Below are 24,575 nucleotides of genomic sequence, written 5' to 3'. Positions count from 1 at the left end.
GTCCATATATTAAATGTGTAAAAATAATACATTGAATGTTGACTGGGAAGGCTTTTTTAAAGCTGTTTCTAAGCATAAAAAGCAGAAGTGGTTGAAAATATAAAAGGGATGTTGAGTATAGAGGGATTTTATAAGGCGGGACTAAAATACGTCATCTATGTGTCGACCAATCAGGTGACAGTGACGCGCATTAATCATATTTTCTGACCAATCAGATTGAAGGAGAGTAATGCTAGTATGTGGTAAACTGACGGTTATATCTCTTGCTGCTAATTGTGGATAATAATTCGGTTAAAATGCGATGTTTCTCGCCGTTTTTCTACGAATAATGAAGGACAGACACGTTGGATGAAGGGGGGGATATAATTTAATTGGATAACGGTAAGGTCATAATGGAGCATCAGCTGTTCCAGTGGATAATCTAGTGTTAGCACAAAGCTAGCACATCTCTATCACTTCCTGCATTTACTGTACCATTTAGCTTTAGCCAGCTAACATTAACTAGCCTGTGTTGCTACATGATTAGTTGCTATGTAGGTCAATGTCGTTATAGAGGATTAAATAGCCAGATTTTATCTTGTACTCCTACTTAAGTTTAGTGTGTAAACTGGGAGGACTCAGCACAGTGTTGATGTATGTGATGCTTTGGGCGTTAACGTTACACCTCTCTCATCAGGACCACTCTTCTCTTTTGGCAAACCAAGACAGACTTCCCTAAGGAAATACATGAAGCTTATTTATTTTTCTCATTTGCAGTGGGTGTTATTCAACACTGTTTTTGTTTTTTCTTGCTCAGATATATATATATATATATAATGCAGCCAACTTCATTCTCATTGGGCTTTTGGGGATTAGTATTTTCCTATGGGGCTGTACACCTTGCCACTAATGTCATATGATCAGTATGCTGCTGTAATGCTCTGGGGTATTGTGTGTAGAACACTATCAGTGCCTAGTATAGGTAAAGCATTTGATGATTTGGGATAAATACTACCACTATAGGCCAGTGACTGTTTATTTTCTATAGGGATAATGTGCTAAAAATGACATTTACCAATGTAGAGGTGCTATTTGTTACTTGTGCATGTGAATTTCTTATTAATCAGTAATTTGATGATGTGTGTATCAAATTGGGAAGTATTTCACATACCAGACTGAAGAGAAGTGAATTTAAGAAGTCCTATTCTTTCTATCTTCATCAGTGATTTTATCTGAAAGCACAAAAGACAAGTTATCGACTATGTCTGCAATGCTTATGGGATAAATACTACCACTATAGGTCAGTGACTGTTTATTTCCTATAGGGATAATGTGCTAAAAATGCCATTTACCAATGTAGAGGTGCTATTTGTTACTTGTGCATGTGAATTTCTTATTAATCAGTAATTTGATGATGTGAGTATCAAATGGAGAAGTATTTCACATACTGGACTGAATGTATTCAGCAGAAGAGAAGTGAATCTAAGAAGTCCTATTCTCTCTAACTTAATCAGTGATTTGATCTGAAAGCACAAAAGTACCTGCCCAGACTCTAACATGCCTGTTATCGACTATGTCTGCCAATGCTTATGGGATAAATACTACCACTATAGGTCAGCGACTGTTTATTTCCTATAGAGATAATGTGCTTAAAATGCCTTTTAACCAAGGTAGAGGTGCCATTTGTTACTTGTGCATGTGAATTTCTTATTAATAGTTGGTTTAATGTAAAGTTGATGCAAAGTAAGAATTTCGGGTTGGCTACACTTCTGAAATTTAAGTACTCTTCAGCTAAACAAAGGGAGAAAAGAGAAGGCTTGCTAAATGTACTTTTTAGTTTTCAGCCAACTTCATTCTCATTGGGCTTTTGGGGATTAGCATTTTCCTAGCTAGGTGTTGGCTCAGAGTTATTCTAGTTTCAGTCAGATTTAATGTCACATGAGCTACTCCTTTCTTTCTGTCTATTCATGTCTGTTCTCTTTTACCAATTTAGTAAGTGCACCCAGGAAGGATGGAGACTCTGATTCCCACCATCAACCGTATGCAGGAGGTCTTCCTCACAGTGGGAGCAGAGGTCATACAGCTGCCTCAGATAGTCGTGGTTGGATCTCAGGTCAGTCAGGAAAAAAAACACAATGATAAGCTTTATTATAAACTTAACCATCTGTAACCCTTGCCAGGACTTCACTGTCGTTACTAAAACTCTAAGGTCTCTGATCTGAGTTTGAGGTTTTGATTTGATCATAAATTTGATATGCATTATTAATGTGTCTGCGGTGCACACTGATATAGAAGGACTGTATTAGTGCTGCTAGAAAAACATGCTGAATTGCTCTCATTATGTGTCATAACAGAGCAGTGGAAAGAGTTCTGTGTTGGAGAGCCTGGTTGGACGGGATTTCTTGCCTCGGGGATCAGGAATAGTCACAAGACGACCCCTCGTGTTGCAACTTGTTAACGTTGCCCCTCTGAAGGAGAGACTGAAGACTGAGAATGGTACCTTCACTTTTATCCGATTATTCATATTTAAAACAACAGGGAGGTTGTTTTGATTGTCCTTGAAAACCCACAATCAAGTTATGATATACTAAATATCAGCATATCATAGTAGGACAGCAGGTTTGTTATATCTGTTTAGGCATGTAGTCTGCTAGAAGTAGTTTGTGCGGTTAACACTCTGGCATGGCGCTTTCACTCACTGTTTGAACTGCTACTTGTCGAGCCTCTCTTTGCTGACATGCATTCTTTCTTCCTCTTCTTCTTCACTACTCTTTCAGGAGATGGGGTAAAACAAAATGCCCAAATCAGCTACCCAGGTCTCTGTCTATTTGGTCTGCGTGTACTTGTCTTTGTCATTTGTTTTGTGAACTCTCTAAATCATTGTGTTCGTTCTGATCTTCGTCTGTCAAGCATGATATATCAGTCCATTTGTAATTTTCACTTCAGTTTGCATTATTTCTCCCCAAACCATACATTATTTGCAGACATCTCTGTAAAATTACTTGCACTCACTCTAATATGTTTGTCCAGGTGTCAAAGCTGAAGAATGGGGTACATTCCTGCACTGCAAGAACCAGGTACATTTATATGCTTTCTGCCTTTGTCCTGTGTAATGTGCTGGGTTTAGCTGATGCATCATTCTCACACCTTCTTGACAGATCTTCGCAGATTTTCAGGAAATTCGCCGGGAAATTGAAGCGGAGACCGAACGCAGTTCAGGTGACAACAAGGTGAAAGAAAGCATTGATGTTAAGTCAGTGATGTCTTAAATTTAGCTTTTTACACGGCATTCATGATTTTCTCTCCTTTTTTTCATATCCTCTAGGGAATCAGTCCTGAGCCCATATATTTGAAGATTTTCTCCCCCAAAGTCCTTAATCTCACCTTGGTCGATTTACCCGGCATTACTAAGGTAAACTCAGCCACTCGACAAGGATGTGGATTTTGTTTCATATGTGCAAACAAACATAATGGCATTAGATAATGATATCATCATCATCATGTCTGCAATCATCACAGATTCACAGCAGCACCACATCTGTGCTGTGTGCTTACAGTAACGCTGCTGAATGCTCATTGTTGTTGCCTCAGGTTCCGGTTGGTGACCAGCCAGAGGACATTGAGGCACAAGTACAAGAGATGATCCTGTCCTTCATTTCCAATCCAAACTCCCTCATCCTCACAGTGTCCCCTGCCAACTCTGACTTGGCCACCTCGGATGCTCTGAAATTGGCTCGTGAGGTTGATCCAGATGGTAGGACATTTTGTAAACGGGCGCCTCTTCTCCTCAGATTTCATTTAAATTTTCTTGCCTCTCCATCGGTGATTATTACGTAACACGGCCTCAAGTTGAAAAGCATTGTGAATTATTAAATGTGCAGGAACACTGTACTGTACTCAAGTCATTTCAGGCTATTGGACCCGTCAGTCTTTACTGCTAAGAGCAATCTGACAGTTAACAGTTGCTTACAAAATTAATGTTGCAGTCATAGTGCACTCTGAATAATAGATGGATGGATGATGAGATTCTGCCTGTAGTAATTGTCTGGGAGGTTGGCAGTATGGCCTTAAAGTGCCTGTTGTACACTGATAGTGTGCAAGTTAGGATATGTGTATCTGGGTACAAATGCTCCCCTGTTGTCCTGAATCCTGTCCCATTAGAGACCTGTTTCCTTGTTTTCTTCTATGATGTCCTACTGCACACTTTCTTCTAGTCTTCCTCAATATAAATGATGAAAAACTGAATTATGAAGACTGTTAACTGTCCTTAGAAATATAATCTAAGATGTGTGTATGTCTATCAGGTCGCCGAACACTGCTGGTGATCAGTAAGCTGGACCTGATGGATGCAGGGACTGATGCCCTGGAGGTCCTTCTGGGTCGAGTCATTCCAGTCAGACTTGGGATTATTGGGGTTGTTAACAGGTTTGCAATAATAATAGATTTATTTTTGTTTAGCTATGTAATGTTTTTAGATTCACAATACAGCAAGGTGGCAAGTTGTTAATGCTCTTATTACCCTGATCATCTGATTACGCTCCCTCTCTCTCCCTAATCGGTGATCGTCCTAGGAGCCAGCATGACATCAACACCCAGAAGAACCTGGAGGACACGATGAGGGACGAGCATGCCTTCCTGCAGCGCCACTACCCCTCGCTCGCCTCCCGAGCCGGCTCACGCTATCTGGCCAAAACTCTCAGCAGGCTGCTCATGCACCACATCCGGGACTGCCTGCCAGAGCTCAAAACCCGAGTGACCGTGCTGAGCGCCCAGTACCAGGCGCGACTCAACGGCTACGGCCAGCCAGTAGAAGACCACAGCGCCACCCTGCTGCAGATTGTCACCAAGTTTGCCAGCGATTACTGCCACACCATCGAGGGAACGGCCAGATATATCCAGACCTCAGAGCTGTGAGTCTGATCTCTCTATAGTAGCGGGATCTTTATTTTGTTTCAATACTTTATTGAAAAAGAGCACAAAAAAATGTATACCAAACATGAACAAGACATTTTCAGCTTTATTGTTGTCAGATAATCAAACAGAATATATTCAGTATATTCTGTATATTATTATTATTATTATTATTATATATATATATATGGTGCTACGATATATACAGTATATGGTGCTACGATGTCCTGGGTGTAATGTCTGTCTATTGACCCGATATATATATATATATATATTATAATATATCGGGTCAATAGACAGACATTACACCCAGGACAACGTAGCACCATTAAAAGGTCATAGAGGGCTGGCTGTGAACAGGCAGCAGTGCATGCATACTGTATGTGTAGGCTCCAAATGTGTTATTACGGTGCAATTTTGCCAGCGGGCAACATGTTAATATAGTTAATTAACGGTTGCCAGTTGGAGTAGAATCTGTCCAGGGAGCCTCTCATAGTGAACTTCAGGAAAGATGAGACATCACACAGCCAGGATTTAAATGAAGTAGCAGGATCTTTATTGGACAGCAAATGCTTTTTTTCTGACGATAGCAGCTTTTGTTTCATGTTTTAGTGAATTGTCTCTAATTTTCTCAGGTTGTCATCAAATTTCGTACTTTTGTTGCAAGGCTCAGCATTTTACCTACATTGGTTCACAATGTCTATCATGAGGGTAATGTCCTTGAGGTAATGTAAATTGAAGTGGTATCAGCATCTTCTGTTGGCACACTCGTCTCTACAGCTCTCTTGCCACAAGGCGATTAATTCATGCAAATAAGTAGGGAGCAAATATTGACCTTTTTTGGATGACTGCATTTAATTTTGGAGCGATTAACATTACTGACACACAGCACTAAGAAGCCCACCCTGAACCCATCTCTTCTACAGCTGTGGGGGTGCTCGGATCTGTTACATATTCCATGAGACCTTTGGGCGCACTTTGCAGTCCATCGACCCCCTGGGAGGATTGAGTGAGCTTGATATCCTCACTGCCATCCGCAATGCTACGGTGAGCTTCTCCCGACTTCTGTTCGTGTAATTAGTTTAATCCAAATTCCAGTCAAGCTCTCTCGTTTGGGGGAATAGCAGGTAAATTGTAGAGCTGCTGTGTGTGTGTGTGTGTGTGTGTGTGATTTGCCCTGCAGGGTCCGCGGCCAGCACTTTTTGTGCCCGAGGTGTCCTTTGAGTTGTTGGTGAAGCGGCAAATTAAGCGTCTGGAGGAGCCCAGTATGCGCTGTGTAGAGCTTGTTCATGAAGAGCTGCAGAGGATCATCCAGCACTGCTCCTCTTATAGCACACAGGTTAGCCAAAAGATGTTTTTTACACTTGATTGACTTCCGAAAACAGAGAAGCATTAATTATGACAACACCATGTTAAGAAAGTCTTTTTGTCTTTATCTTTGCAAGGAGCTTCTGCGATTCCCCAAACTGCACGATTCCATTGTGGAAGTAGTGACAGGATTACTGAGGAAGCGCTTGCCGATTACTAATGAAATGGTAATCCATAGCTTAGATAGGATGATCTTTCATACTGTAATAATTTAACAGCCAAGTCCTATTAACTGCCCGAGATTGATTATGCTTTTTTCCCTTCAGGTGCACAATTTAGTATCAATAGAGCTCGCCTACATCAACACAAAACATCCAGACTTCATGGATGCAGCGCAGGTCTCTGCATCTGTCAACAGTCAGCAGGTAGTTATTTGTCCCTTACGGCAGGTACTCTCATTTATCATTTATTCTGCTAGGGTAAACAGCAGAAGTCGAGTTCTGTAAAGCCTTAACCATTATGTTTCACAACCAAACATTAGAGCCCCTTTCAGAGTTTGTAGTGGAATTCTAGGCTCAGCGAAAATTGCTTTGACCCTCTGACTTCATCGGATTTCTTGCTGACAGGCGGAGGCCCTCGATGGAGGGAAGCGCTGGAAGAACGAGAAGGTTGCGGATGAGAGAATCCCGGCTGCAGGCTTTGGCAGTCCCAGCAAAGGCCAGGCCATTAACCTCCTTGACACAGTGAGTAGTGGGATTAGCAGTAGGACAAAACACTTAGGAGTGAATACATTGCACACTGTCAACATTTTACTTTGCCTCTCTCTCTCTCTCTCTCTGCCAGGCGGTACCCGTATCCCGAAAGCTGAGTGCGAAGGAGCAGAGGGATTGTGAGATCATCCAGCGCCTCATCAAGAGCTACTTCCTCATTGTCCGCAAAAGCATCCAGGACAGGTTCGACTGAAACAAGTCCAGAGCACCTTCTTTTTTCTATTGTTGAGCAGTTGTTGTTAGTGATGCTGATTTTGTATTTGTCTCGGGGCTGTGTGTGTCCACAGTGTGCCCAAGACAGTGATGCACTTCCTGGTGAACTTTGTGAAAGAGCATCTGCAGAGTGAGCTGGTGGGTCAGCTTTACAAACAGCAACTGCTGCAGGAGCTGCTCATTGAGTCGCAGGACACGGCACAGCAGCGGACCGAGGTTGCTCAAATGCTTGAGGTAAAATTGGCCGATGCTTTTGTTCTCTGAATGAGATCTGAGCATGAAGGCCAGCAAGTCCTTTCTCTTTTTCTTTTATCTAGTACTTCAAAAGCCAGTGATTCAACTGCCCTCTTTGTTTTTTTTCTTTTCTTTCTCAGGCGCTCCAAAAAGCGAATAACATCATCTCTGAGATCCGGGAGACCCATCTGTGGTAGCCAGAGGAAACGAACAATTCCCTTGTCATAGGACAGCTTTGAGAGTATGAGAGTGTATGTGAGTTTACAGCACAGAGAAGAGAGTGTGTGTGTTTGTCTTTGTGTGGCAGCACCCATGTTTTCTCATGGACCAATGACCATAGCAGATTAAGATCTACTTTTCCCCCCCGTCATCTGTCGCCCTGACCAGTTCACCGGGGCTGTTGCTTTTCACTGTGAACGTTGTGTAGCGAAGCAAATTGATTAAACACTCAGGCCAAAAGTGTTACCGCAAAGTTGAAATGTGAACGACAACCGCGAACAAAATCTTTTTGTGACAAAAATGTTTGATGGGTCGTAAGATTGTTGCTGTAATTGTAAAATGTAAATTATATGTGGAGTGTCTAAGTTGTTCTCTAGGGTGTTTTTTTTGTTTGTTTGTTTGAAGGCGGGGTGATCAAAATGTGTTCACACTGTAAAATTCCACACTTTCCAAAAAATCTGGGCTTCCTCTGAGCCACGTTAGCAGGTGCTAGAACTATGCTAGATTAGATGTGTTCCAACTTTAATCCCCTTTTGTTGGAGCACTCACCAGAGATGGAAATGAAGCGGAAACCCAACTCAATTATTGCTGACTGCAATGCAACACTGAAGGCAGACCGCGGCCATTTGCAGAAATTACGGGATGAATGCAGATTGTTTTTCCAGCTTTGTAGTGCTAATCAATATCAGGTTTATTTTCCGGAGCCAAATTTACATATCAGCCCATTTGTACCGTTAACTGTTGCACTGACTTTCTAGTTCTGTGTGTAGTCATGAACGAGGAGACCAAACATCCAACATACATGTACCCGTTTATAGGTCTATAGGAGACAAGTTGGGCAGCTATAGTATGTAGAGTATATATACTATATATTTAGAAATGAATAAAATGTATCAGGATGGTCAGGAGATTATGTTATATGGGTATGGTGCTCCATCATTTGCTAGATTTTAGATCCAGATGGCAGGGCGGTAATGTTCTGTAGCTTCTCTTTATTTCCTCGAGCCATTTGTTCGCTGGTTTCCGCTGTTAATGATACAGAGATATAAGATAGTTCCCTATTATTCTCCCTGTCCAGTAGTAAGGACACTGCCCAAGTATAAGAGACTCGCTATGCAGCTACATCCTGCATGCAGGGCCATTTGCTCCCGTGCCAATTATCATTTCATTGTGTAATATTGCTAGATGTGAAAAATTATTCATCTTTTTACCATCTGTTCCCAATTTAGGTTGTTGTTCAGGCAGATTCCTCCCCCCCCAAGTGCTATAATATATATAAGCTATTAATGTGAATCTCCTCTCATAGCAAAAACAAATGGTTATCCGAAGAATGAGGCTTTTTCAGGAAGACCTGCCTTAACGGGGACCATCAAACAGTAACAGTGTGATCAGGGAGCGAACACAGCACCCTGTCAGTCTGTCTTTCTGAAAGCCCGGTGTAAGTTTGCATGTGTGTGTTCAGTATGCATGTGTGGACGTACGAATGAGCGATTTATGTATATTTTGTATTATTTAAATATCTAATTATTATCATGTCAACTGCCTATGAGTTCTTGCCTGCCAATATTTGTGATATTACTGAATGAAGTCTGTTGAGATTGGAGGGACTCATTAAACCCTAACAAAGCACACTGTACGGACTCTGTTTGGGTGTTATTGATGAAATGCAGTTAAAGGAATTGATCTGTTTTCATAAGTTCTGTTTGTTTGTCTTCCACAGTGAGATGCGATTAGACTCACTCTGCTTCACTTTATTAATCTCAGGTGACTGGAAAAGTCTGTTCAGTCAGATGGGCCTGTCACAGCCGCGCCAACAGCGTGAAGACGAAGTCTCCTGAAGGGTGCCAACACGCACACAAACACACATTCTAAGAGTGACATGAGCAGCTTTGTGTTTGACTCACACGCTGCACCACAGGGTGTGGAAAGAGCTACATATGGTGAAACTTTACTTCAGAGTTATCTGTTCCCATTTAGATAATGGAGTATTTGACTTTCAATGCCAATGCAATCCAAGTTTAAACCTGAGCAGAGGTTGAGAAGTGAGATGATGGATGAGTTGAATGTGGCTGTAATGAGTGTAAGAACTGGTCATTAATGTTAGATGAGAGTGAGCACTACGGTCCCAAGCATTATTTGCACAACAAGGCAAACATAAATCAAATCAGAGCTGAATTTACAAACCCCACAAATTCAGATTGCACCTGCAACAGAGAGCTAGATTAAAAGGCGTACGTTCATGTGGTGTGAGAGCACAAGGAAAGGAGAAGGAACCTCAAACCTCTTACTTCAGGCGATTATTTTAAATTGCCTGCACTTTGTCTTCCACTGTAGTAGAGTTATTGTGATCACCCTCTTATAACACACCCCACCTCCCCACCAACTGAGACTAGACTAGACCATACCAACTCTGACAGCATGGGAGGGGGCTCGGCTGCAGCGTCGTGACAACCGCATCAATTTGGTCACATAAAACCAGCTGAATTAAAAGTGGAACCGGCCCGAGGCACGTTTTGATTCATATATAACATCCCTCCAGGTTCTCCTGCTGTCCTCCAGTGATTTACAGGAGGGTTTTTCTGGCTGCAGTCCCCCTCCTCGCATGTCTTCCACCGGTGAGCCAGTCAGCAGAGCAAGCTGAACAAAGCCATGGGAGAGAGAGAGAGGAGCTTCTGGGAAGAAATGTCTCTCACTGACTCTGTCGCCTGGACAACCGGGTAAGAGAGGAGGGGAGGGTGCACGAAAGAGAGAGAAAGGACCGAGGAGCATAAAAGGAGAGGAAAACAACACATTAACTGCTGAGATTAGAAGATTCCTGTAGAGAGTGTGTGGGGGGGGACTGGGAAGTGGATTTGTGTGTGTGTCATTCTCTTGTGGGGGTTCCCATGGTGTCTCTCTCTTGATGAGTTATTAACTATGACAATAAAGCAGTGAGTGAATTATTTCTTTTCTTCCACACCAGAGCATGGAGGAGGTGAAATCTCAGAGCACAAGTTCAGCACATTACAAGTGGACCCAGTAGGCCTGAACGCTCCACCTGTGATTCTCGACTCATCAGCCTCAGGTAAGACTCTCATCATTGTTGCAGGCATTTGCTTTGATAGGGATACTTTTGTTTTTTGCCTTATTGAGTTATTGATGAAAATATTAATTACCCAAGGGGTTAAACTGTGCAATTATCTAGGAAAAAGCAAGAGAGAGTCCAGAAATGGATTAACAAATCAATTAAAGCTCATCCTATCTGCTTGGAGTAAAAGCATTGTTCATCAGAGTAACTCTGAAGCAGATAAGTTTGGGAACTAAGCTTCATATATGTGTTGTTTTTATGCTGTTAGAAAAAGAAAACTACCACCACTGTAATGTGAGGCTTATTTACAACATTTTTATTCAGGAGAGTGTGAGAAAACGCATGGTACAGCCCCAGGATGCTTCACACAGCACACACACAGCTTTGCGCTCCCTTCTGTGCGAGCATGAATTCATCGAGAATACAATGAGGAAAAAATCAACACCGTTGTCAGGTGCAAATGGATCTCGGGAGTTTGACTTGAACCACCGTCTCCAGATTCACAGTGCGTAAAAGGAATAGAAGACACATCCGTTATAAACCCACTGCTGAGCGCTCATGCATAGGGAATGTATTCATAGAGCACTCGTGGTGAAATCAATGCCCCTTTAAATGAGGTGGTTTGCTTGCTGAGTTTACACCCGGCTGAATGTGTGTGTGTGTGTGTGTGTGGGGCAGCAGGCAGGCGTGTGATATCCATATTGGATGAGATGGAGAGGAGATAAGACTGAGGAGGGTGGGGTTATTTTTAGCTGCTGTCAATAATGAAGGTTACAAACCTCTCACCTTTTGTGGACAAGATGGAGACGTGGAGAAAAGGCAGAAAGATTGAGGGGATGAAAAGGGCAGGAGAGTCAGGGATGGAGAGCAAAAAGGAGGGGGGGGGGATGAGTGAGATGTTGAGAGATTATTATAGGTGAAGGGTTCAGGCTCACAGCATGCTGGGATTGCTCCGAGCTCCCACCTCAACTACAAGACACAATCCAGAGATAAAGTGGAGGGTAAAAACGCTGACACTTCAGCTTTTGCACGTTCTTATGGGAGAAAAAAATACACCTGGTGTCGTGGAGTTCACCCTCCTTTTTTGCTCACAACTGGCTGAACATGACACACGAGACAAATTCAGCTCTGTGCTGCACAACGCAGTCCGTCAAATATTGCTGTACAAGCAGGCAGGTACAGCACGACTACCTGGGCAGTGCTTGTTTAACAAAATTCAATAAAAAAAAGCTACACTGAAAGTTCAAAATTGAGTCTTGCGTGAGGGAAGGAAAGTCATTTTCAAGCGATTAGTACAAGATGTCATACCTCAAAAGCTGCAAATAGATGTTCACTTCAAGCCACTCAGTGCATTTATCCGTCTCAGTTTTTTGAGTCTAAGAAACACAGCCCCCCTAATATAGACTGAGCCATGAGGGAGATGGCGTTTATTCCAATAAATACAGAAAGCAGGATGCCAAATTACATTCTATTTTTAATCCGCACCTGCGTCGTTTTCTACCCTTAATCTTTGCAGAAAGAAATAGCGGTGTTGAACAATTGTGTGAGCTTGTAAACACATTAGTCATAGCAGGCTCTGCACTGCTCGCAGTGGTTTACAGCTGCACACCGCTCATAATTATTGCACATGAGGTGCAATGCTTTTGGACGTGAAGAAACGTCAGACTCATCAGGAGGAGAGAAAAGGATGTTTTCCCCGAGGCCGTGCTTCACTATAGTTATCTTTCCTCCACTGTACCTGCATGCTGTCTGTTGCAAGTCGCACACAGTAGAGGTTTAGCATACAGCACAGAGCTATAGACACCAAGTCTACATATCAGTCACTAATGAGTTCCTCAGACTGTCAGACTTTGACATCTGCACCACTAATCAGCCTGTTTTGATGTTGAAACAGACACTGAAATGGAGCCTGTAGTACTGTCATTTCGATTTTTTTTTGCCATGAATATTAAACGGCAGAAAAGCACAATTTCTGAGGTGCTGGTCATTTGTTTGAAGGGTGACGGCTGTGGTGTGTGTGTGTGCGTCTGCAGTCATTCCCCGACCTTTTCTTTCCCCCTTTCCTCCACTCCACTTCTCTCATCATATTTCTGTGCTCGTCTGCGCGCCTCCTCTCATCTTCTGTTGATGAGAGCACCATCATCAAAACAAGCTGGAGAGGCAGAAATGATGAAATGTAACAGGATTACAATAATCGAATTACCCAAAGCTGTATTCCATTTCATTTACTCTAAACGCGCAATTACACCTCGCATATCTCATCAAGATTTTGTCACATAATTGGTCATATTACTATGACAGAAACATGTTTGAAGAGGAAAACTGGCTTTCATTATGGCATTATAGAAAACAAAATAATTGAGCTCATGATGGGTGCAGATAACCAGTAATGATGCCACCATGTTGCAGTCTATAAATTGGAACAAATTGTTTTCCTTGTTATTTTAGACACACAAGGCACTGTGAAACATAACTAGCTGAAAATAATTAGATGATTTTGTTGAGACAGCATATTCTGTTTTCTGTTTTCACACTTTGAAACCAAACTTCCCAACACCATTAATGAATTTGTCCTCTAAAAGAGCAGGACCGCATTCACAGTGCATGGGCAGATGCTGGTCTGTTGCTCTCCCATTAATAGGGGCACTGGTGTCCTTGCCTGTGCAGTAAGATGACATGGTGATTAATAAAAGGATGTGTTGAGCAGATTTAAAAAAAAAAAAAATGGCACATTAATAGGCCTTTTCACAGAGTATTAGACGCAGTGGAGCTCAGGGTTTTCAGCTCAACAGGCTTTCTTATCTCTTTCATGAAAGGAAAAATCCAGCATAAAACTGCATTAGCATATGTAAAATCCTGTGGACATTTGAGAACTCTCTCGCAGAAAGTGTAGAGCTAAGACCGTTAATGATGTGACCATGAAACCCATCCATGAGTTGCTCCTTTATCAGTGAACCAGAGACTTTGTGGACACAGTGACTGCACAGAACATGAGGTGCAGCAGACAGGAGCAAATTTTCTTCTTTATCTCTACCATAAAATAAAGTTTGCTCAGGTGTAAGAGCAAAAAAACACAAATCCCATAAATCAACAAGCCTCCAGTTTATTTTCAGCTCCGGGGTTTGTCTCTCATGAGTCTTTCTTCTCTGCTTTCTAACTCAAGGAGTCTTAATCATTTCTACAAATATCGACTACGTGGTGTAATTTGTAAATTATTCTCTCTTTTTATGATGGATTTTTTCACTTCAGCTACAGAGCCGAGTGCGGCTATCGTTTACACATAATCAAGATTCACTGTCTTACCTGGCTAACCTTAAAGCACTGCTCTAAAGAGAATAGATAAATTGCTGCAGTTAGCGGGCTCACTGCCACTTGAATGCAAACTGCAGTATCTTGTGTGTGGAGGAGTGGGAAAAAAAGTGGCACCTATTGACACTGTTACTCAAAGGCTGCCCATCACAGGAGATAAACCTTTTCTTATTCCACAACTCTGTCTAATATCCCACTCACTCTTCTTGTCAGTAATTAGACAAGTGAGATGATTTAATTTGCTGCAGCGCAGACACAGCTAGTGTTGATGTGTAGAAAGCCACCAGCAGACTCTCTCTGGGTGATAATGGCTGACAGGGAGAAGAATTAAATCACATCTTTTAGCCTGTCTAACCCCCAAGCTCTTGTGATCAGCATCTTAAAGCAGGGCTCAGCCAACCATTTTTATCTTATAAGGAAAAAAGGTCTCCCCTCTTCAATTTTCTTTCATGTGAGCTGCCAGTGGAAGCTGTTTGTCGACAGCTGTGCGAGGACAGACTTAATTCTCACGTCCTTGCTTTGCTGCGTGCCACTTTTCGGAGTTTGTCCTTCATTTTGTCGGATGGTCATGTCAGCTGCTGGTACTTCAAACACCTATTTTGTGCTCCTGCCCGAAGAGAGAAAAGGGTGTTACTTTAAGTGAGCGATGATCAAGTGGTGTTATGTGTCCCTGACAGGTGCCAGCATGGATGTGGAGGATGAGCCGCTGCTGTTTCAGACCAGCTGGGGAGGGGAGGAAGAAGAAGAGGAGGAGGAGGAGGAAGAGGATGGAGTAGCACAAGCATCAGGACAGAGCTGTCTCTCTGGGGAGGCTGGGATGTGTGGACTGTGGAGGGCGGTGGGGTGGGTGTACACACAGCCCTGGGCCAGTGGAGTGGTTTTAGGGGTAGTTGTCTCGCTACCGTGCGCCCTGTTTGCCTACATGCTCCTCTACTGCCCTCCTCTGGACATAGACCTCTCCTACAGTGCCTTCGAGGTTCACAGTCACTTCTCTGCCGAGCGTTTCGACGCCCTCACCATAGCTGTGAAGACTCAGCTGGGGTCCTGGGACAGACGTAGGCGAGACTTGGATAACAGCGAGTCTGAGGCCCTTAGGGAGCTCCTGCTGGAGAGGCTGCGCAAACAGGGAGTTTTCAACAGGACAGATAATGAGGACGCGAGGTCCTCCACTCCTCAAAACGACTCTTTACATGCAGGAGATGATCAGAAGACAGGAGACGCAGACAGCAGAGATAAAAGGACAGCGCTTGATTTGGGTCAGGAGGAAATGGGTAAGCACAAGAACTTAACTCACAGAGCAGAGGAGGAAGAGGAGAGGTCACGGGATGGAAATTCCACTCTTCCGCTCATTAGGAGGCGCAGATTCGCTCCCAATTACTACCTGCAGAGCCAGGCTCTGTGGAGGATCGAGCTGGTGTTTGTGGCTCAAGGTGAGGGCGATCGCAACATCTTCACCCCCGAACGCCTGCAGACGATTCACCGTGTGGAGCGCCTGCTCATGCAGCACCCGCAGTTTCATCAGTTCTGCTGGAAGCCTCTGGAGATGCTGAGGGATCTGCCACTGGGGCCGTCCTACTGCTCCCCACCCAGCTCACTCCTGTCTTACCTGTACCCCAGTGAGAGAGGAGGGAAGATCTACTATGATGGCATGGGCCCAGATCTAGCTGATATTCAAGGTGAGCCTACAGTGCAGAAAGTGCTTTAAGCTTTCAAGCATAAAGGAATACCTGTAATAGTCCTCCTAAAAAGTGCTGATTTGCCATGTATGTATTCCCAGGTTCTCTGAGTTTGGCCATCACCCACCCACAGTTCTACTGGTACGTGGATGAAAGTCTGTCCCCAGAGCATCTCTCCTCCTCCCTCTTACGCAGTGAGATCCACTTCGGAGCTCCTCTTCCTTCCTACTACTCCCTGCAGGACCGAGCTCACGAGCAAAGATCACGCTTCAAAAACTTTGTGGTGCAGTACGCAGACATCCTGGCCAAGCAATCTACCAGGTCGGGACAAAATCACTGCAATATTGCCCATGCATTACAGTACATAATCACTCCTTTCAGGGAGTTATTTTGCTGCATTATAGTCACATTATTTAATGAAATTGGATGCTATTTTGTATCTGCTCCTCTTGTCACAGCCAGGTGAAGGTGCTGTATGGGGGAACGGAGCTGTTTGATGATGAGGTGAGACACACCTTCCACAATGACATGATGCTGGCGGTCATCAGCGGAGCCTGCATTACTTTGCTCGTCTTCGTCCTTACCTCCTTTTCTGGTACAGTATGACCTGCTCTTTATTCCACTTGCATCGATGTGTACATATCTCAATTTTGTAGTCAGTTATTTCGTAGCTTATGAATGTTTTTTGAGCTCCTTGTTGTTTCGTTGTCTCTCTGTAGTGTTTCTGACTTTCTTTGGACTCGCTAGCATTGGACTGAGCTGCCTGATGGCTCTTTTCCTGTACCACGTTGTCTTTGGCGTGAGGTACCTGGGCATTCTCAATGGAGTTGCAGCCTTTGTTATTATCGGTATTGGTAAGGGAAAAGAAATATTTTCATTAAAGGAATAGTTCGACATTTGGGGAAATAGGCTTGTTTTCTTGCCAAGAGTTAGGTGAGAAGATAGATACCACTCTCTTTGATGAGGGTGGTATCAATCTTCTCACCTAACTCTCAGCAAAAAAGTAAATACATGTATTTTTATTTATTTTATTTTTTTTCCAAAATGTCAAACTATTCCTTTAAAGGTTGAAAAAACATTTTTTTTTTTACAGTACATTTACCATAATATGTAATAAGGCAGCTCTTTTGTTCTCCCACTGCTGCTCAGGGGTGGATGATGTATTTGTGTTCATCAGCACCTTCAGACAGGCTTCTCATCTACGTCAGCCGCAGCAGCGAATGATCTACACAATTAAAACAGCCGGCCGAGCTACTTTCCTCACCTCCTTCACTACTGCAGCTGCCTATGCTGCTAACACCTTCTCTCAGGTAACCATAGAAGAGCAATCCATCCGTTAATAGGATCCGTACAGGGAGTATAAATGACTCCCCGGCTATGGATGAATAGAAGTGCCTCTCTCAGCAGACAGGCATTTTCATGCGATAAGCACAAATTAAATGTTTCAAGGTCCTTTTACACTGTGCTTTATTTAACTGACACTCAGATCCCGGCCGTGCATGACTTCGGCCTATTCATGGCCCTCATTGTCAGCTGCTGCTGGCTCTGCGTATCCGCCCTGATGCCCGCTGCCCTGTGTATCTGGACCGAGTGTGTGGAGCCTCAGGAACACGCCTGGTTGAATTGGTGAGGCATTGTTTCCTTACTTTTGTGTGAGAATTTTTTTATTTGTGCATGCTGTGCGACACCACAGGCGCGTTGTAATCCCTTCAGCTGTCTCTCTCCCTTAACTGCCTCCTCACTCTCAAGCTGGAAGCTGTTTTCGGGCCTGTCGGCGAGCCACAGCCCTTTGTCAGATGAGGATGACGATGTGGCACTTCTGTCAGTGGAGATGGAGCCAGGTGAGATTATTATCTCCCTCACATTGAGTGAATCATGGAGGGTGAGAATAGGAAAGGGAATCTAGGTTGTAAAATGCTGCTGTTCAGGCACTACTAAGCCCCCTGTCTTTGTCTCGGCCAGGCTCCTGCGACACAGACGGCGATGCAGCCATTCTTTCCCTGTCAGTGGAGACACCCCTGTCCCCTCCAGGGCAGCAGCATGTGGGTGTGGTGAGCACAAATCTCCGGTGGGTCCTAAAGCACTTAGTGGCAGAGCCAGCTGTGGAGCGAAGAAAAGCCGTTCTAGGTGAGATTTGATCAAAATCTCTGAGAACTCACTTGCTTGACACGGCAATTTATACTCAAGAAAACTTAAAAAGATCAGGGAGAACTTTCTATAGTTTGGTTTTCACAGATCTTGATCTATGATTTAGACATGAGAGTAACCTCCAGCCCATCTCTGTCCGGCCTGAGGGGATTTGGTCTGTCAGAGGAAGAGCAAGTGCCTATCATGAATCATGATCAGCTTCCCTCTTTTAAGGAGTGACTGTAATTGATCCTTGGCCCTGATCTGTCTCTCAGCTGCTCTATCTACTCCATCAGACCCTCCTCTCTGCCATCATTTATCATTTTCTTCCTGTCGGCCTAGGCGTCTTCCTCCTCGTCCTGCTCTTATCTGCCGGGTGCTGCTGTCTCCTGAGGCCGGCAACTCACGCCCCTCTTCTTTTCCGCCGGGACACAAACCTCCAGACTCTGCTGGCTCTGAGGAGCAACCTCAGCGGTCAAGGCATCTCCTGCCCCATGTGCTCAGGTGAGACTATGGCAGTGATAGAAACACACTCACCAGTTAAAGGGTAACTTATTGGTATTTTTCAACCCCTATTTTCACATGTTTTTGTGTCTAAGTGACTAATGGGGACAACAATTTTTGAAATTGGTCCAGTATTTAGGGATAACGCTGTAACCGGCAGCAGCGAAACGAGCTGCGAGGGCAAATGAGCAACGTAACGTTCACTAAAAGTGCTTGTTTTTTCCACTAACACACTAATGTCTGACAACATTATGGAAAGGACCCTACAGAAAAATAAAACGTTTTCTTACCTTTTTCTTGATCCGGTCTGTTATTGTGTCCAAGTAGAAGTCTCTTTGTGAAATCTGAATATCTGTGTACTCAAATAAATATGGGAGGCCATCGAATTCAAAGACCTCATCCACGTTGTTGAAATCATCTATGTATGATTTCAACAACGTGGCCATGCCATTGAAAATCTATTATTATATAACACTAATCTACACTTTCTGTACTCCAACACAACAAACTTTGACCGGCTGGCACTTGCGTTTCCACCACACCATGGATGTATTCCACTATTCCACTGCTGTCTTCCGGCAACACGCCACCTCGCCAGATTTCAGAACGAGACTTCTTCTTGAGTGAGACTCTTTCCATAATATTGTCAGACACTTAATAATAACAATCAGAGCCTGTCATGGCAAAAACAAGCACTTTTAGTGGACGTAAATGACGGTGCCAGCTTGTCCCAATAGCGCCATATTGCAGCCTGTGAGCAGCTGCCGGTTAAAGTGTTGTCCCTCAATACTGAATGACTTTCAGAAACTGTTGTCCCCATTAGTCAGTTAGACACAAAAACATGGGAAAATAGGGTCCAGGTTGAAAAAATACCAAAGTTACCCTTTAACTTCACAGATCCAAAACAGATGTCTGATTTGCATGTTGTGTCCTGCAGGTGTGTTCATGGAAAAGCCCCATCCTTTGTACACCCACACTTCCTCATCAGCATTTAAGTTCTCTACACATCAGCAGACCCCGAGCACAGCAACCTCCACTGCTCCTCGGAGCTCAGTGAAACCAAATTCAAGCACCAACCAAACAGGTAAAACACTCAGCTCATAAGAATCCTCTTCATCCTCATTTAAAACCTCTCCCATCATTTTAAAATATTGTACTTTTTGCTGTTGTTTTAGGCTCTTTACCTACAGTCTACATATCAAAGTTGGACCTTGGAGCCTCTGCGTCCGTTTACCGCTTCTCCCTCAACACCAGCACTCCCTCCCCATGGAAAATGTGCAGCACAGAGCATGAAGAGGTGTCATCATTTCAGGTTAGAGAGCAAATAAAAGTAATAGCAGCCAGTAATATAATTAGTTGTACGGTTATGTAACCCAACTGCGATATGAGCTGCTAAAGCGGCTTATAACTAATCTTGTTTTATCTGAATAGGCTTATAATCAGCCCCGCGGCAATTACACCACCAGAATGACAGTGTGTGTTTCCCATGTGTACCGCCCGTACCCCAGCTGGATGATCACATCCACCTCGTGTGAACCCCGTCATGGCTGGACGCCAGAGTTTTCCTTTTATGTAGCGTTGTCTCAGCAGCAGCACAGCAGGTGAAAACACAAATGGAAAAAAAATCATAGCATAAGTTTGATGGACTGTCATGTCGTTTTAGTGGACAATCTGTCATTTCAGCTCTGCTTTCTCCTCTTAGGAGACTGTGCTTTGCCCAGCGCCGCCTGAGACCTCATCCCAGCCGCGTGTGTGTCAACCCGCCTGGCTGCGGCATCAGTTCTGGGCCTGATGGACCCACACAAGGAACCTTTTATATTCCTCTTCCCAGTGGTGAGCGAGAAAACATCATTACCATGAAGATGGTTTGTTATCCCATCAAGAAAACTGAATGTGTCACACTGCTGAAATGTCTTCTTTTATGTCATTCATTCTCATGTTGAGTCTTAAAAATAGAGAAAATGCAGTGATATAACACTATAGCTTCTTAAAGTGACACTAGCTGAACCCACTGGAAGATTTTTTCCACAGTACTCTAGTTGTACAGATATTTTTACACAGTATAAATAAATGCCTGCTGAGAGATTTTCCTCTGGTTCTATTTTCACAGATCCCTCTTCTGCTGCCAAAGCAAAATCATCCAAAACGTCTGGCTTCAACCCATGCAGTGGCGGCGCATGTGGCCACCCAGCGGTGCGACCTCTGGTCGACACTGGGGCGATGGTTTTTGTTGTGTTTGGCATCCTGGGAGTCAACCGAACCGAACAGAGAGACAACCACGTCATTGGAGATATGGTGAGGGTATAATAATCAACAGAAATAAAGCAGAGCCAGATTTTAATTATATTATCATTTGGTTGACGTGGTGTTTAATTCTCTCCAAAGGGCAGCATTATATTGGACCCAGACTTTGATGTTTTCCAGGAAATGGGGCGTCTTTGCAAAATTTGTAAAGCTATTAGTGCAAACACACAACTTGTGAAGCCAGGAGGAGCGCAGTGTTTGCCTTCAGGTAACTCCCAAACACAATTCAGAGTGAAGTCTTTTATTTTACCATAAAATATCATTAAAACCGTATAGAGCTGAAATGGTCTGTTGATTAATTGATTAGTTAATTTATCAACAGAAAAAATTAATTGATCGATTCGATCGTTAAAGACATTTTTTTAAGCAAAAATGCCAAATGTGAATATTTGCTGGTTTTCTTATTGTTCTTTAATAGCAAAAGTAATATTTTTGGTTTTTGGACTGTACTGAAGATGTTAACTTGGGGTTTGGGAAATTATAATGGATATTTTTCATTATTTTCTTACATTTTATAAAAACAAATAATGCATCAGTCAATGGAGGAATGATAAGATGAAAATAATCAGTAGTTGCAGCCCTAAATTCTTAATTTAGACACAATGTAATATAAAGTGCTTAACGACTAAATTGTAATGTCCGTTCTTCGGTTCCCTTCAGGTAATAAACTGTCTTCTATTCTGCCTCTGCTCCATACTGAGTGTCACTCTCTCCCTGAGCCCAACCTGCTCCCGGGACAGCTCTCCCACGGTGCGGTGGGAATGCACGGAGGCAAGGTCCGCTGGCTGTCCATGGCCTTTGAGTCTGTAAGTCCCTTCATCTCTCAGCTTTTCATGTTCCTGCATCACAGAGCAGCACATTTCCAGTTCACTTTCAGCTGGTGCCATCACGCGTAACGCTCTGCCTCTGCTCTCCCAAGACCACATACAAGGGCAAATCCTCCTTTCAGACCTATTCCGACTTCCTTCAGTGGGAGAACTTCATCCAGGAGCAGCTCGCCTCCCTCCCGCAGACCTCCGCCCTGCAACGGGGTTTCCAGACCTGCGAGCACTGGAAGCAGATTTTCATGGAAATCATAGGCGAGTGAGAGGTGGCGCTGCATGTCAAAGAGATGTGTTTTTTTCCCTGCAAACTGAAGAGGATGCAGCATGTAAAAATCTGATAATATAGTGCTCTCTGGTCTATTTGTAGGTGTGGAGAGTGCCCTCTGGAGTCTGCTGCTGTCTCTGGCCATCTGTGTGGCAGCTGTGTCCGTGTTTACTGCACATCTCCTGCTGCTGCTCCCAGTACTCATAACCATTCTAGGTAATAGATGAAAAGTTGTATATTCAGGTTTGGAAGTGACTTGTTATTAAAGAGGACCTATTATGCTTATTTTCAGGTTCATACTTGCATTCCAGGTTTCTATGAGACATGTTTATGTGCTTTAGTGTTGAAAAACGCTTTACTTTTCTAATACCGGCTGTGCTGCAGCACCTCGTTTCACCCTCTGTCTGAAAAGCTCTGTTTGAGCTCCTGCCCCCCATCCCTAAAAGCCCAGTCTGCTCTGATTGGTTAGCTGTTGTGATTGGCCAACCAAACCAAACTCTCCGCTCTAACTAGCTTTGTTTGATGGCGTGCCAGACTAGCCGCTAGGCAGGTATTATGCAAATGTGTTACTTGGTGACATCACCATGTTACAGAAGAAAAGGCGGGACTTCAAGCAAGGTGTTTCAGGCTTTTCAGGAGCAGAGTTTCAGTGGGGGAGAGTAACTCCCTTTGGCGTGGACTTTGGGCTTTGTAACTTTGCAGACCTTTTTACATGTTTAAAAAAAACTATATAACACACTAAAGGAAAGGGAAAAAGCACAAAAGCATAATAGGTCCTCTTTAAAATGGAATATTCAGGCATGGGTCGGGATCATGTGTGTAATTCTGAGTTTTTGGCCTTCAATAGGAGTGATCTGTCTGGTGGTGGCGATCATGTATTGGCTGGGCTGGGAGATGGGAGCAGTGGAGGCGATTTCTCTGTCCATACTTGTGGGATCTTCAGTGGATTACTGTCTGCACCTGGTGGAGGGATACCTGCTGGCTGGGGAGGCCATGTCCTCTATGACTGATCATGACTCGGTATGGGAGTGTAAATTTGTCTTCAGTTTACACACTTGCAAAAACAAGCTAATGACTAAGATTTTTGGATTTAATAAGGCGAGAAGCGCCCTGAAGGCTCATGAATAAAGAGGAGCCGCTCCACCTATTAATCTGTGTTTTGTTTGCAGGAGCCTGGGGCCGAGAGGCAGAGGCGGACCCTGGAGGCAGTGAATCATGTGGGTGTTGCCATAGTGTCCAGCGCTGTCACCACGGTGATCTCCACGGTCCCTCTCTTCTTCTGCGTCATTGTGCCTTTCGCCAAGTTTGGCCAGATTGTGGCCATTAACACCGCTGTCTCCATTTTCTTCACCCTGACCGTGACTGTGGCCATGCTGGCGTGCATGGCCCCCGCCCGCTTCAGCAGACCCCCCGGCGCTGTGCTGAAGGCCAGCCTAGCCGTGATGGCGGCGGCAGCCTTGGGAGCAGCTCTGTGCTGGGTGGGAGGACAGCTGGGAGCGTTGGCCTGGCAATCAATCAGCACGTAAACAACAACTGTCCGCCAACTCACACTGATGTCAGGCAGGGGAGTTCTTCTGTATGCAAAACTACGAGAACTGTAAACACTCTATTTTCTCCTCCGTGTTCGGGAGGAATATCAGATCAGTTAATGATCTTGTTCTTTACAGCACAAAGATGTCAGAATCTATTCCTTAATTAGAAGCTTTTTGTCATCTCAAAATACATATTTTTTCACTTTTATTGTGGATCAGTGGATTGTAAGCTTATGTTTATGACTATGTGACTCACAGTAGTAGGTTGACCTTTCTAGGTTGACATGATGATTCAGCTGAGGTATGTGTTTGAGCCGATATCGCCTTCAGCGTAGAGGTGGTGATGATTGAGCTATCGTTGGGAAACACCGGCTGAGTCACAGTTTTCATCAGCGTAACTCATTGCCACTGACTGTACTGTGACCTGCTGTTGTGAAGGCGCCGCGCTCCTACGTCCGTGACGGTTAGTGTTAGTGGTTCACATGATTCATGGCCATCTTGTGAAACACCACGTTTTTTTAAATCGTTTTCTTAGTTGTGCAATGAATGTGTTCACAGCCACATTTGCAACAAAGGTTATGATGTCCTGATGTGGCTGGATTAAAAGTTGTCAAGTTTATACCGTGCACAGTTTTGTTAAGTGTAATATGTGATGTAAATGTTTCAGTATGCTGCTCTCACACTTTCTCAACTGAACTTTTGATGCTGCCAGCACACACTTGTTCTGAAGAGTTGTGACTTACCACAAGATATCCTCTTTTCTGACTCTTTCACATGTTTATATCTTGGAACTCATACTGCTTCAATGTCTCTATTTTTGTCATCAGCGCCATCTGAAAGAGACCTCTTGTCAGCTCCTCAGGTGTAGCCTCTGCACGTCCTCCGCTGCACTTGTAGTCACTCACTGTAACCAACTCTGCTCCCGCCTCTGTTCTCACACAGTTTAGAGCACCACTCTAACACCCATCGACGCCGGCTCCGGTCTGCCCCACAGTAAAGGTGAGGGCCATTTGTCAAGCCACATAACACAATAATGGTTAGGGAGAGGGACTGACTCAATTGTGGCAGGAGCAGTACATTTCTGTTTTGTGTGTGTGTTACTTGTGAATGTCAAATAAAACAGGTGCAGAAAGCCCGGGGTCTTTTCCTTTGTGAAAGCTTAGCACGGTTTTCTTCTGCATTGTTACGTAACGGAGAAGCGGAGCAGGATGAAGACCTGTCACGGTTTGCCTTTAGTCACATCGTTGCTACAGTAGGCAGCATCACATCTCCAGTTGGCCGTCGTTAATTATTCATGTGAAACGGCTCAGATTTTACATCGAATTGCAATGCA

General features: G+C 43.9%; 2 protein-coding genes across 5 annotated transcripts; both read left to right on the top strand.

The window, feature by feature from the left end:
* Positions 1-198: 198 nt before the first annotated feature.
* LOC141769408 (dynamin-1-like protein) lies at positions 199-9,327 on the top strand. Of its 2 annotated transcripts, XM_074638451.1 has the most exons (18): positions 199-381; positions 1,973-2,092; positions 2,334-2,475; positions 2,757-2,795; positions 3,010-3,056; positions 3,138-3,209; positions 3,305-3,391; positions 3,571-3,733; positions 4,284-4,404; positions 4,551-4,889; positions 5,817-5,937; positions 6,074-6,229; positions 6,336-6,425; positions 6,525-6,623; positions 6,825-6,941; positions 7,042-7,151; positions 7,256-7,415; positions 7,556-9,327. In XM_074638451.1, exons 2-18 carry the CDS (start codon positions 1,991-1,993, stop codon positions 7,610-7,612), a joined length of 2,022 nt encoding a protein of 673 aa, XP_074494552.1. In that variant the 5' UTR covers positions 199-381; positions 1,973-1,990; the 3' UTR covers positions 7,613-9,327. The 2 variants fall into 2 exon arrangements, with proteins under 2 accessions (XP_074494552.1, XP_074494553.1); XM_074638452.1 differs by lacking the exon at positions 2,757-2,795.
* Positions 9,328-9,464: 137 nt separating this feature from the next.
* On the top strand, positions 9,465-23,759 carry disp3 (dispatched RND transporter family member 3). Of its 3 annotated transcripts, none has more exons than XM_074638448.1 (22): positions 9,465-10,351; positions 10,597-10,698; positions 14,688-15,686; positions 15,788-16,007; positions 16,145-16,281; positions 16,406-16,540; positions 16,836-16,996; positions 17,173-17,312; positions 17,436-17,527; positions 17,649-17,813; positions 18,156-18,317; positions 19,255-19,401; positions 19,493-19,629; positions 19,749-19,918; positions 20,020-20,150; positions 20,428-20,612; positions 20,703-20,829; positions 21,282-21,427; positions 21,541-21,700; positions 21,813-21,926; positions 22,558-22,730; positions 22,880-23,759. In XM_074638448.1, the coding sequence occupies exons 3-22, from the start codon at positions 14,696-14,698 to the stop codon at positions 23,234-23,236; spliced, it is 4,050 nt and encodes a 1,349-aa protein (XP_074494549.1). In that variant the 5' UTR covers positions 9,465-10,351; positions 10,597-10,698; positions 14,688-14,695; the 3' UTR covers positions 23,237-23,759. The 3 variants fall into 3 exon arrangements, with proteins under 3 accessions (XP_074494549.1, XP_074494550.1, XP_074494551.1); XM_074638449.1 differs by having other exon boundaries at positions 9,465-10,458; XM_074638450.1 differs by lacking the exon at positions 9,465-10,351 and adding an exon at positions 10,472-10,490.
* The last annotated feature ends 816 nt before the right edge of the window (positions 23,760-24,575 follow it).

The sequence above is a fragment of the Sebastes fasciatus genome, chromosome 6 (assembly GCF_043250625.1).
Source record: "Sebastes fasciatus isolate fSebFas1 chromosome 6, fSebFas1.pri, whole genome shotgun sequence".
Taxonomy (NCBI): domain Eukaryota; kingdom Metazoa; phylum Chordata; class Actinopteri; order Perciformes; family Sebastidae; genus Sebastes; species Sebastes fasciatus.
This window is presented reverse-complemented; position numbering and strand designations above follow the sequence as displayed.